Source organism: Pimephales promelas, chromosome 20, assembly GCF_988280905.1.
Source record: "Pimephales promelas chromosome 20, fPimPro1.hap1.1, whole genome shotgun sequence".
In the NCBI taxonomy this organism is placed as follows: Eukaryota; Metazoa; Chordata; class Actinopteri; order Cypriniformes; family Leuciscidae; genus Pimephales; species Pimephales promelas.
The window spans coordinates 17,518,830-17,532,854 of NC_142788.1; the positions used below are offsets into that span (position 1 = coordinate 17,518,830).

A 14,025-nucleotide genomic window follows, 5' to 3' on the forward strand; every position below is an offset into this window, starting at 1 on the left:
ATGTTTCAAATTTTGAAAAATGTCTGTGTATATATTTTTTTCTAAAGTAAATGGTGTCCATTGTTTTTGACCTTCTTACAGTAACTTTCATTGTATGGACATAAGGGTGAGTAAATGATGACATAATTTTTCTGTGCACTGTTCTTTTAAATATTCTTGACCCAGACCAGATTGACAAAACCCAACAGGTGGATTAAGGACAAAAAGTTCCCTTTCCTCATTTACTGTAGTTGCTACACCCATGATGAGCCATAATAATAAATGTTGTTATGTTTTTTATGATGATCAAACCATGTGGCTTGGTTCATTTAGTAGCCTCTCATTCATAAATGCAGATTTCACACTATGTCCGAAGGTCTGCCGGAGAAAGCTGGCCTTCAGTCAGTGTGTGTGCCACTCGCTGCTTCTGCCTTACATGGACAAGCTCTCAGGAATGTGGGAGGACAGCTGGCACGGAAGACATACCTCAGAGCTAACAAAGACCTGCTGTTGCCTTACTGTACTCACTAAGGAGATTTTAAACTAAAAATCTTTAGCTTAAAAAAAGTTTTGCCTAAGATGTTCTTTAGTCAAATCCTCAACCCATAGTCAAAGTGCAAATGAAATAAACAGTGCTTTCTTTTTTCAGCAACAGTATGTGAATGTAACAGAATCATTCAAGAAAGATATTAAATGTACTGTACAAACATACAATTACTGTAACACTACATAAACTTCACTGTAAAATTATACATTTATACTTATTAAAGCTACTATTAAAGTTCTCAGAGCAGTGAGTGATTTTCTCTTTGTTTTTTGTTGTTTTAGAAATGAATACAGGTTTGGAACAAGATTAGGCACGAACACCGGCACGGCCACGGACACTGGCACGGACACCGGCATGAACACCAACACGGACACCGGCATGGACACCAACATTGGCATGGCAACAGTACCAGCACGGACACCAGCACGGACACAGGCACAGACACTGGCACCAGTACGGACACTGGCATGGCAATGGCACGGACATGGTCAAAGATACCGGCACCGGCATGGACACCTTTTTGTCTGTCTGTCTGTCTGGATATAGATAGATAGACAGACAGACACAGCCATAGGCCACAGTGATTGTGGACCAGCCATATCCCACAATAATCTCTGGAGTCCTGTTTGTCCAGTCAGAGCTAATCTTTATCTGTCGGTCTCTCTCTCTCTCTTGCATACATTCAGACGTTCTCTTTTATTTTTCATAAATTTTTCTTTTTCGGTAAATCTAATAAACCTCCCTCCCTCTCTTATTCGTGGTCTTCGGTTTCTGCTGGTCTGTGTTTGTCTCTGTATGCCAGGTAGGGATTATCACAGCTGGGACTGCCCGCTTTGTTCAAGAGCTCCACTTTTTCATTTTCTTGCATCTCTGCCCCTCTCAGCTTTCAGAGGGGGATTGTTCTCGACCAGGGAAAGCAGAGAATCGCCTCCTTGTGTCTCTAACCCCAGAGAGTCATTTTATCTTGGGGACTGTTCATTTGACAGGAGGGGAAAAAGTGACACTAACATGGCAAACTGTCCAGCAGCTGAGTGACAGAAAACAGCCGGTCACTTCCTAAATAGACCATAAAGAAGCACAGGGGCCCCTCTGACACATTTTTTGCTCTATTCAAAACATATCTGATGTTTTATTGTTTAAAACCTCCAATATTTTATTAGGTGAAATAAAACAAAGGTTTTCTTGTGCAAAAAATTCAGAATAATACGATACATTCATTATAATTAAATTGTCATTTCATGTTGATGCACTATGTTATTTCCATTGGAGAGAACTGAGGCTGCAAACTGAAATACAAAAAAAAAATAATATTGTGATTTAAAGAGATGGGTTTTATCAACAAATCGATAAAACAATGCAAAGACATTCACATGTTTTTAGGTGTTGCTTAAATGCTTTTTGTGGCTACTGTGTGTGACAAAAGCAGACAAGAGCAGACATAAACAGTTTCAATCTCCGCACAGTTCTGACTGTCAAAGCCTGAGCAAGACATGACAGTAATGATGATGCAGCATTCAGATGCCCTTGTGGGCAAATGTGAAATATAGAGAATACATGTGGATACAGGATGTTGCTGCTGGTAATCTTACTCCTTTTTCACTGAGTTTATTTTGGCACTGTGAGTCTATTTAGTCTGACGAGAGGTGTCTGCTATTTGGAGCCCACAGCCCAGTCTCAAAGTCTGCTCTCTCCTCTAACCCTAGTGCTATTTCCAGATCCAATCAAATCTAGCTCCTCTCCGGTCACACATCCACACACACCTCTCCTAAAATCTCTTGCCTTGACTCCTGTGGCTCTTCCTATGAACAAAACAGCTGAATAAGACTGCTGGGAATAAAGCAGAAAGATGATGAATTGTATGTTCCTGCCCTACTCGCATACGACATAAAGTCAATGAGAACTGAGTAAAAATAAAATCTGCTAAAAACACAAATACATTCCAAACAACCACATTCACAGGTATAATATTCACATAAGTTTATCTGAACTATAGACAGCATTTTAGAGACATTATGTAAATTAATCCTCGACTTGCACTGTTTAAAAGTTTAGCGTCAGTACAATTATATATATATATATATATATATATGAAGAGATCAGATGCAAAAGCCTCTAAATGACATATGAAATTTTCTTCTTTAATGATGATTTTTGTCAAGCTTGTATAATTAAGTTCAGTGATTTCACTTAAATGGCAATGATAATTACCTATTAATTGATATTCAAGTGAAATTACTGAACTTAAATATACAAGTTTGACAAAAATCATCATTAAAGAAGAAAAATTTCAAATGGCATTTAAAGGCTTTTGCATCTGAACTCTTCATATATATATATATATATATATACTTTTAGTAAGCAGGAATCCATTAAATTGAAGTGACAGTAAAAAAAATAATCTTACACTGTAAAATCCTTAGATTAGATTCTAACTAATTAATGTCTTAATTTTTAAAATCTAGTAATCTGTACTATTCATATACTATGCTTTGTTTACTCAGAAATCCCAAGTAAATATTAATTGATTGGTTTGAGTTTGGTTTTTGAGGCGGTAAAATTCTGAATGCTTTTTTAAGTAAGTCTAACTAATTAGATTTTACAGTGAGATTTTACAGAATAGAAAATTAATTAAAGAATCCTAAAAAAAAAAAATCTATCATGGTTTCCAAAAAACATAAGAAGCAGTTTTCAACATTAATAATAGCAAGACATGTTTTTGAGCATCAAATCAGCATTTTAGAATGATTTCTGAAGGATCACTGAAGACTAGAGTAATGATGCTGAAAATCCAGCTACAGGAATAAATCTCAAAATATGTTAAAATAGAAGTTATTAAAATGGTAATTTAATTTAGTATTAGAATAATATTTCACAATATACAGTTTTAACTGTATATTTGAACAGTAAATGTAGTATAAATCGCAAAGTATGTGAACTGACCTGTTAATTGCGGAAAAAAAGTTTCCTTAGTTCTGAACGGTTGATCAGTTGCCTCCAAAAAGCCTCCAAGAGATGAGTGATTTCTATGAACTAGTTTTCTTTTGTGATTACGTCCCTGCAATAGTGGTAACTAAGGTTAATAAATTGATCCTTACTGTAAAGTGTTACTAGTTACTGTTCTTTGAAGGAGTTGCTGGAGCTGTTCCAGCTCATTAAAGAGGATGTTCTGTGGCAGGTTCTGCGGGGAATACGGGTACAGCATGAATTATAATGTTTCTGCACAACTTCCCTTGACCTGCATGAGAGATGAGATCATTCTTCATTCCCCTCGGGACAGTCTGTTAAAATACTTCACATCCTGACAATCGCATATGGAGGTATATACAGCTGTGACACATACGTGTCCACATCTGGAGCATGAGATTGGCCATGAAACAGAAGGTCAAAGGACTGAGAAAGTGTGAGAAATGTGAGAAAAGTGTTTCAATCTGTGGACTATCTTGACTGTCAATAATAAATCCATATCATGAAACGGTTCTGCGTGTTTTGTTCAGAAGAAAAAATGTTATGGTGCGTTTGAAGCTCTAGCGCATGGAAAAAAGATGCAGATGATCAGATGCATTTTAAATAATTGTAAAAGGCTTCATTGGTCATATAAATAATAATAAAAAAAACTTTAAAACCCAAATTTCACTCTTTTGGGTCCTGGAACAAAATGACCATTATTTCACTGCAGTGAAGAAGACTTCAGGACATCCCAGAGTGTCCAGCAAGCACCAGGACCGTCATTTATGGAATCGTGTCACCAGCGGTGCAGAGCTGCTCAATATTGGGTGTGAGTTCATCTGCACACACAGTGGGGCAAAGACTTCAGGACAACGGCCTGGTGTCAAAGAGGGCGGCAAACAAGCCACTTTTCTCCAAGAAGAAACATAGAGGAGTCAAGAACAGACTGAAATTCTTAAGGAAGTCCAAGGATGACAATAGAAGAGCAAAGCAAAGTTATTTTCTCTGATCAAGCCCCGCTCCGACTGATTGGGGCATCTGGAAAATCGACTGTCTGGAGAAGAAAAGGTGAACGCTACTATGGGTCATGCCAACATGCCAACAGTGAATGAGACCTTCCATGCATGAGATTTCTTTTCATCCAAGGGATTGGGCTCTCTTACAATTCTGCCTAAAATGTATTTCCATGAATAAAGAATGATATCAATACGTCCTGTAAGACGTTTGACATATCCCAATGGAGCAAATTGATGGAGCACCATGTCACAAGGCAAGAGTGATAATGAAGTGGCTCAGAGATCATTTTATTGAAATATTGGATCCCTGGCCAGGCAACTCCCTGGATCCCAGATAACCCGTGGTAAATCCTCAAAAGGCGAGTAGACAAGCAAAATCCACAATTTTTGATGAACTCCGAGCACTATAATAAGGCAAGAATGGATCGCCATCACTCAGGATTTGACCCAGAAGCTGATCCATCATGCCAGAGCAAATTGCAGAAGTTATGAAGAAGAAGGTTTAATTTAATGCTTTTGCAGTAACAATTTACAATGAGGTTCATAAGTTAACATTAGCATTGAACAAATAATGAACTCCACTTATACAGCATTTTTTAATCTTAATTTAAACATTTACTAATCCATTATTAAAATCAAAAGTTGTATTTGTTAACATTAGTTAATGAACTGTGACTGTGTAATGAATGACTGTAATTTTATTAACAAATACAGTAACGAATGTATGTCTCGTGGTTAGTTTATGTTACAGTAGTTAATACACTTATAATGTTAACTAATTAACCTTTTGTACAATGTTACCGTTTTTGCAAATAAAAGCCATTCAAATTTATAAAATGCTTATCATTATTTTTCTTATAAAATTATCTAAAAACACAGAAGCAGTAAACTTTGCAAAAAATGCAAAAGTTATTTCACAGACAATACTTTTGGCCATTGCTGTCTGACGCTTCTCTTTAGAAATCTCTTTCCCCAAGGCAGAAATCTTATTCAACTCGACTCGTGTAAACAGACACGTTTCTTTGCCTTTCATTTCACCACCTCTCCACCCCCCGCATTAGTCCTTTTTTCTATTTTTCCCTCCACCTCAGAGCTGTATGAATTTGTGGTATTGCCCCATTGTTATGCGGGTTCTGCTGTGCTAATGAGTGGCAGCATTCAAGCGGCTCTATGGATCACAGCCACCGTCCTGAATGAGCCGACCTCTACCTGTGTCCCCACCATACAGCTGCACACTGAATGATCTCAGCACACATCAGAGGAATGAAAAAAGTTACAAGGCAAACAAGCAGAAGAAAGAAATTAAATGTAGGAGAGTAAAAAGGGATTTTTGCAGTTCTCCTCCACATTGCACCAAAGCTTTAGATGAAACGTGTGAACAAAGGTTCATTATGGCTTTTCATCTTCTTTTTCATCAAGGCTTTCATTTTATTTCATTTTTTTTTCTCTGAAGATGAATAAACAGCTTGAATGGATTATTACATGATGTATGGAGTAATGGAGAAAGTCTATGATGAAATTGTATAAGGTCCTCAAACATAATTGATACAATTCTATCAATTATAATGTGTTTATTGAATTCTAAATTATAATTGGTCAGCACAAATTCATATGCCCCATTCACACAAATATCACAGGAGGTCGTCTAGTCAGTGGTATCAGACATTATTAGCATATGCATATATAATATAATAATATACTGAATATACACTCACCTAAAGGATTATTAGGAACACCATACTAATACTGTGTTTGACCCCCTTTCACCTTCAGAACTGCCTTAACTCTACGTGGCATTGATTCAACAAGGTGCAGAAAGCATTCTTGAGAAATGTTGGCCCATATTGATAGGATAGCATCTTGCAGTTGATGGAGATTTGTGGGATGCACATCCAGGGCACGAAGCTCCCGTTCCACCACATCCCAAAGATGCTCTATTGGGTTGAGATCTGGTGACTGTGGGGGCCATTTTAGTACAGTGAACTCATTGTCATGTACAAGAAACCAATCTGAAATGATTCAAGCTTTGTGACATGGTGCATTATCCTGCTGGAAGTAGCCATCAGAGGATGGGTACATGGTGGCCATAAAGGGATGGACATGGTTGAGTAGGCCGTGGCATTTAAACGATGCACTCAAAATTGCTTAAATCACCTTTCTTTCCCATTCTGACATTCAGTTTGGAGTTCAGAAGATTGTCTTGACCAGGACCACACCCCTAAATGCATTGAAGCAACTGCCATGCGATTGGTTGATTAGATAATTGCATTAATGAGAAATTGAACAGGCGTTCCTAACAATCCTTTAGTTGAGTGTATAATAATGCACTTTTTAATGTTGGGCTAATGAAAATGTTGACAGGGCTACTGGTCCAAACATGCAAGCAGAAGAAACCTGCATGTAAAGTGCAACAGTGCATAAGCAAAATCATGAACAAAATCAATTATGTAAATTCATGATCATTTCTAAAACATTTCCAACAATATCCGTGGGCCAACTCTATCCACAATCAACTTAAATTAACTCTCAAACAATCCGTGAACAGTTCAATGGCCAACTCAGACAGGCAGTAGACGATAAATGTGACAGGAACTAAATAAGAACGTGTCCTCATCAGCTGTCTGCCTCCTACAAACCCACTACTTTCATTAGAGGCTCACTAAAAATAACACTCCCACTGCTCTGCCTCTGACACCTCCACATTCTCTCCAGCTTTATCAATCCTCTCAGACACAGAGGCTCCTACTGAGCACTGAAGCCCATCACTTACACAAAACTTACAGCGCACGACAGCTGGACAGTAACGCTAAATGATAAAGAAAGACATGGAACACAGTAAATACACTGAGGACACTGTGAGGTCTCGAGTATATATGGAAACGAGACTGTGAGTCTTATCAGTTAAAGTAATACACAATTCCTTTAATTGGATCTTCTTTACAGTAAAAGGCACGAGGAATCAAATTTCCCTTGATATTTTAAAACAAGAGTTTAATCTAACTCAAACCTTCCTTTCAAGTTCCAAAAAATAATTCATTAAAACTAAACTGCAAAAATAAATTCTGATGCTGAAACCTGATGTCAGACAGATGTTTCATCCATTTACCGCATTACTTGTCTATTAGGTGATAAGAAACTTGACTCATAATGAGGTTAAATCTGGATAGTTGCTATTGTACCAGATTTAGATTTAACACCAGGAGAAGGCAGCAGTAAAATGTGCAGGGAATCTGATAAAACGTGTGCTGGAACAGGGTTCCCAACTTCATTATTGGCAAATTATTGAATACTTTTATTCAAATAGCTAATAAAACTCTTAATAAACCATTGATTTTATCAAAATGCACCATCAATAAACCATTTTAATAAGATTATGTAAATGTCCTATTTTGCTAGAATTGATTTCATACACTTTAATTTGTTATAATCACAATATCACTGAAGGTCATTCAAATGTGATTTCAGAAATAAAAAGTTAAAAAAAGGAATGTGAAGGTTCCCGACTAAGCAGATTTAGACTCATCAAAGTCAAAGAACAATCAAGGATGTATTTGGTTAATGCTATTACAAAGATGAGAGAACCTGAGTTAATTCAATGAGTGAGGAACTGTCACTCATTAATCCAATACACATGGCCTCTCTGTAACCTGCTGACCTTTTGTTTACCTTTAAGTATGCCTGTACATTTGTTTCAACTTGAACTAGACAGAGGAAATAAGCAAATAAGCTAATTGGGTGCCTGAGGGGGGTAATAACATTGTCTGGAGACCTTTGGCTTTGAGAAAGAGCCTCCCTTTAGACTCAGTGTTAACATCACAATTCAACTGAGCTGAGTCTACTGAGACATCGATAGAATAGACTTCAATTATATTAACAGAAGGATTCGTGAGTCTTGTGTGGGGTCAGACACAAAGACATTTGGTGAATGATTAAACTTGGCCATACACATCTAAATGCAAAGGATGTATTCTATACATTCATAGGAGAGGTATTGGACCCATGCTTAAGGTTAATACTTCTGGCTCCAAAAGTATATCTAAACATACATAACCTATCTAAACGTATAGCCTATTTGCCACTATGAGTGACAAATAGGCTATGAAAAGCTTGCATATCAATACCTATATGAAAAGTTCAGATGCAAAAGCCTCTAAGTGCCATTGCTATTGGCAAATCAATGGCAAATCATTGCCATTTAAGTGAAATTACTGAACTTAAATATACAAGGTCGATAAAAATTATCATTCTAGAAGAAAATTTCAAATGGCACTTAGAGGCTTTTGTATCTGAACTTTTCATATGGAAAAAAGAAGAGAGATTTCAAATGGCAAAATGTAGGCTATAGCCTAATAAATAGTAATAAAAAAAAAACCCATCTGTCTCTCACATTGGCATAAGGAAACAGAGGCAATTGCAAACAAAACAAAATTCATAATGCATTTAACATCTACAAAGCATACCCAGCTAGCCTACATTAAACTAAATTAATAATAAAGCAAATGAAGAAAAAATATAAGATATTACGAAAAATAAATACATTATTGACACTCTTGCTCTAATAACTGCACATAATGAAGAATATGATTCACTATTCAAGATAGACTGACTTACCATTGATGAACAGTAAGAGAAGCGCGCGCATGGTGCGCTTTATGATGAGTTCCCTTCAACTGCGGCTCTAAAATATGAAAAACACTATTCAGCTGTCACACAACTTCACTTTACTTTCACATAAAACATTAAGTAACATCAGAAATAAAACGCAAACGTACACATTTCTTTGATAATGCTGGAAGCAAGAACTCACATGTTTACTGTGATATTGTCGATGGTCAAGCTGCTTTGGGCGATATCAGAGTCAGACGGACTTCATAAAGTTCAGTTACAGCTGTGGAAATGACTGATGGAAAACATTCGCTGGAGTCAAGAGTAAAGCAACGTCCTCGGAGAAAAGTCACTCAGTGCCTTCGAAAATAATCCGCTACTTGTTTTCCGGAGAGCTCTGCACATGAACGCGCGTAGTCGAACAGGAATGCGCGCGCTCCTCAAAACTGAATCAAAAGAACGCTCACAATCAACAGTAAAATAAGTAAAGCTTGCACACTACTGTACTGTTGGCTATTTTTTAATGTGTTAAGGAAAGCATGACTGTTTAAGCAACGATGTAGCCAGTTATTAATGCAAATAACAAACGAAAGACCTTCATGTTAAACATTGTCTGGATATGTGTGTACAGGTCACAAAATTATTTTATTAGTAACTTATTTCAACCAGTATTATTCAAGTCAGACCCCATTAACAGAATATAGGCTAGCCTGTTTATTGATGTGATTTATTAAACATTTTCCTATGAAATGTAGAAAACAGGACAAGGAGAAGACATTAAAGAGGAATGAAAAATATAGTGTGAAACAAATATGTGATTTTGTGGTATGATATGAATCAAAGCACAGGGTCAATTTAAGCCACTGATCCAAACACAGACAGGATTATTCAGAGAAATGAACATGACCATAACAGTAACAAAGCTCAAATATGGCGCAAAGAAAAAGAAGTTAATGGGCACAAATTTAAAGGTTCAGTAGCTTATATAATGCTGAAACAAACAATGAAATATTCATTAGAATCATAAACATGACTGACATGATGTTTTATTGTAATATGTCCCACAGCCTGACTCTGTTGCATGTTTTCTATTATCTCTATCGCCCTCTTCTGTAGATCAGATGTAATTCATAAATTCATTTAAATAAAACAAAACAACTTTAAATTCCATATCAAAAGATTATGTGTTCATATATTTTATGCACAATATAAAAATTATGATATGGTGTTGGGCACTTCATCGTACGTATATCACCGCTCAAGTTTGAAGTCGGTATGATTTTAAAAAAATGTTTTTGAAAGAAGACATGCTCCACATAGCTACATTTGTTTGATTCAAATTATTTATCATTTATATATATATATATATATATGTATGTATTTTTTACCCAGGTACTGAAAGACATTTCTTATTATAACCAATGCTGAAAAAAATGCTTAATTTTTGTGGGAACAATGTTTAAAAAAAAAAAAAAAAAATTACTCATGTCTTTACTGTCATTTTTGATTAGTTTATTGCATGCTTGATGAATAAAATTATTAATTTCTAAAAATTACTGACCCCAGAATTTTGAACAATACTAGGTTGTACAGTTATGTATTACAACATAATAACAGTTTATCTAATACAGTGGTTCTCAAACTGTGGTCTGATTGGCTTATTTAAGAAAAGTGAATTAATTAAAAAAAATACTCATAAAGATGAATAAACATTAAATGTGTAACATAAGTGACTGTTCTGTTTCACTGTATGTTTCAAATTAGCAAGCCAACAGTCAGCTAGTTTTGACAAAATAAGAACAAAACAGCAGTTTATAAAAAAAAAAAAAAAAATGAGAACCTCTTTTTCAGTAGAATGACAATAAGACCTAGAGCTTCATTCTGAAGTGTGTCACCAATGTCATAAAAATTATGTAGTAAAGATTTTATTTATTTCTAGTCATAATGCAACAATATGTGAATCACACAGTGTGATTGAGAGGATCGATTGATTTCAGGATTTTGTCATTAATTTACAGCTTACTGACAGTTGTTGTAGCCCATGACTTTTAATCTGATAAATTCTCTGACGTCTGTAACGTTTTTCTCCAGATCTGCCAGTTCATCACGCTGATTCTGCATCTTCAGCTCGTTCTTGTTTAACTTTCTCTCCAGTTCTTTAGAGGAGGGAAACATAAAAACGATGAGAAAAGAGCCAAATACAGCCTAATATATTTAAAAAACTCTAAATTAAGTTGATATAAATAGCACATCCTGTAAATGCTTAATGATAATGCCCTTGGCCCATAGATTCATTTTAGCTGCCATACATTTCCAGTGCTTTACTATAGTAAGTGTTTAATGCAGTCGGACACATACTTCTGAGGGTTTCCATGCCCATGGTGGCCTTATTCAGCAGTTCCTCTGCTTCTTTCTTCATCTCTATGGCTCTCTGGTTAACATTACCCTCTCCGGTTCCTCCTACTGAGTCTACTTTTTCTTTCAGCTCCTTATACAGATTCTCAGCATTTGTCAGTTCCTGGTAAAACACAAACGTGCACATACGAATAACATTGATGTTAATGGCTGAAGCACTGTACACATGTATGTTCACACTCATACACAGACCTCTTGAAGTCCAGCAGCCTCTTGAGTTGCATTGTCCGACTGGGCTTTGGCATCTTTTGCCATCTCCCTGTTCTGCTCCGTTTTATTCTTTAATAAATCCACTCCATGCGACAAATTGGCCAATCGCATCATCACATCCATGAGGCTGTTGTCTAAATTTAAGAGTTTGTTGTCAACCTGAATAGAAATGAATACTTCTGTTCAGCAAAGACACATTCAATTGATCAAAAGCAAACTTGTAGGCATTTATAAAAGAAGAACAAGACATTTTTCTAAAGCAGCAAATCAGCATGATAGAATGATTTCTGAAGGATCATGTGACACTGAAGACTGGAGTAATGATGCTGAAAATTCAGCTTTTCCATCACAGGAATAAATGACTGTTAACTATATTTTTTTGATCCAAAGCATTTTGAGAATTAAGAACTTCTTTCAAAAACATTCAAATATTTGTACAGACAGCAAACTTATAAGCATATTTGTATATATAAATGGAGCAACATATCAGGTTTACCGTGGTAGTGATGTTCTGGGTGTTTTTGAGGTTTTCCAGTGCTGTGGTCATTTCCTTCTCAGCTTTCTTTATAGCACTTTGAGAGGTTTCAAGTGCTTCTATCGTTTTATTGATATTATTGCTCACTCCTTCAGCTTGTGTCCTGGGGAAACACAAAATCACACACAAATTATCATTGACTGTATACAGATTTCTGTGTCAAACCGCATTCTCTCACTTACTTTGCATCTTGTGCTCTTTTAAGCAGATCCTTGACCTTGGTCAGTTGCTCTGAGGTGTGGTTGATCAGCTCCTCCACGTTGGTGAGGTTGTCGATGCTTTCTTTGATTTGTTTGACTATGTTGATCATTACGGTCCTGTTGACTGGCAAGGAGATCGCCAAAACCTGCTGGGCCACTTTTTCAATGCTTTCTGGATCTGCTCCCTCCTCTGAAAATAACACGAGTTGTACTATTAAAAAGGCTTTTTTATAGTTTTCTAATTTTCATTTATCATAATTAAACATTTTAAAATTCACCCTAGTGTTATTTAAAATCTGAATGATTTTCTTTCTTCTGTAGAACATAAAAGATGACATTACATTTTGCAGTACGTCCAAGCAATCAGTGCCATGATCGTGACTTTATTTTTTAAAATAAATCAATAGTTTTATTAAGCAAGGACACTTTAAATTGATTAAAAGTGACAGTAAAGATGTTTATAATGCTACAAAAAAATTCTATTTCAAATAAATGCTGTTCTTTTAAACTTTCTATTTTATCAAATAATCCTGAAAAACATGTATTATTTCCACAAAACATATTTACAATTTCCACAAAAAAATGAAGCGGCAAAAGGGATATTAAGGGATATTTCAACATTGATATTAAGAAATGTTTCTAGAGCAGTAAATCATCATATTAGAATAATTTCTGAAGAATCATGTAACACTGAAGACTGGAGTAATGATGCTGAAAATTCGCTTTGCCATTATTCATGTAATGATAATAATTCCTGTCAGTTTGTATATATATATATATATATATATATATATTAGAATAGAAATCATTTAAATTGTGATTATATTTTACAATGTTACTGTTTTATTGTATTTTTGATCAAATGCAGCCTTGGCGAGCATGAGAGACTTTAACATTAAAAATCTTACAGACTGTAAACTTTTGAAAGTAAGAGTACTTTTATTTTGCCAGGGGATATTCTGCAAAACATATCTGTTAACCTTCCAGAATTTCAAACAACATGAAGGCGAGTAAATTTGAAATTTTCCTTCCTTCCTAATGCCATTTCATTTCCCGACAACAATATTGACACATAATCACTCAACCACTGACCATTCAAAAAATCTCTAATCTTCTGAATGAAGTCTTTGAGTATCTTGTTGGAGTTCTCAAAGAGATCTTTCTTGCTCTGGGCTTTATCGAGAGTATCCTTCGCTTGAGTCTTCACAGTCTGGGTGAGTGTGGTGATGTCTCGAAGCTGAGATGAAAGCAGAGATTATTTCAGGCTTTTCTCTCAGCAGCACACACACAGACAGCGCACATGCCCAAAGACACACCTGTTTACCTTTTTAGCCATGGTTTGTATCTCCTCGCTGGCAGCGGTCAGGTTCTTAAGAACATCTTCAGCGTGGCCCAGGGCCGTCACTGAGGCCCCAACGGTTCCATTACACCCTTTCCCTCCACACTTCAGCGCACCGTCATGGTCACGACAACCAGCTCCTCCACAAGGGCTATCAGGACAGCTGCTATTTGCACTAGCATTGCCATGGCCACCACATACCTTAAGGCATAATAGAAACAAAGATGCGACAC

General features: G+C 36.1%; 2 protein-coding genes across 3 annotated transcripts in view; both read right to left on the bottom strand.

The window, feature by feature from the left end:
• Positions 1 to 9,508, bottom strand: part of lamb2 (laminin, beta 2 (laminin S)) — a 41,143-nt gene extending 31,635 nt beyond the window's left edge. Inside the window, exons 1-2 of one of the 2 annotated variants that reach the window (XM_039652337.2) lie at positions 9,296 to 9,508; positions 9,100 to 9,166 (exon numbers count right to left, since the gene is read on the bottom strand). In XM_039652337.2, the coding sequence (XP_039508271.2) occupies positions 9,100 to 9,130 (31 nt within the window). In that variant the 5' untranslated portion in view covers positions 9,131 to 9,166; positions 9,296 to 9,508. Of the gene's footprint in view, positions 1 to 9,099; positions 9,167 to 9,260 lie in introns of both variants that reach the window. The other variant, XM_089124545.1, reaches the window with a different exon arrangement.
• A 98-nt stretch (positions 9,509 to 9,606) lies between these two features.
• lamb2l (laminin, beta 2-like) overlaps positions 9,607 to 14,025 on the bottom strand; it is a 33,015-nt gene continuing 28,596 nt past the window's right edge. Inside the window, exons 29-35 of the mRNA XM_039652952.2 lie at positions 13,778 to 13,993; positions 13,546 to 13,690; positions 12,436 to 12,643; positions 12,215 to 12,356; positions 11,701 to 11,877; positions 11,452 to 11,611; positions 9,607 to 11,249 (exon numbers count right to left, since the gene is read on the bottom strand). Coding sequence (XP_039508886.2) covers positions 11,113 to 11,249; positions 11,452 to 11,611; positions 11,701 to 11,877; positions 12,215 to 12,356; positions 12,436 to 12,643; positions 13,546 to 13,690; positions 13,778 to 13,993 — 1,185 coding nt within the window. The 3' untranslated portion in view covers positions 9,607 to 11,112. The remainder of the gene's footprint in view (positions 11,250 to 11,451; positions 11,612 to 11,700; positions 11,878 to 12,214; positions 12,357 to 12,435; positions 12,644 to 13,545; positions 13,691 to 13,777; positions 13,994 to 14,025) is intronic.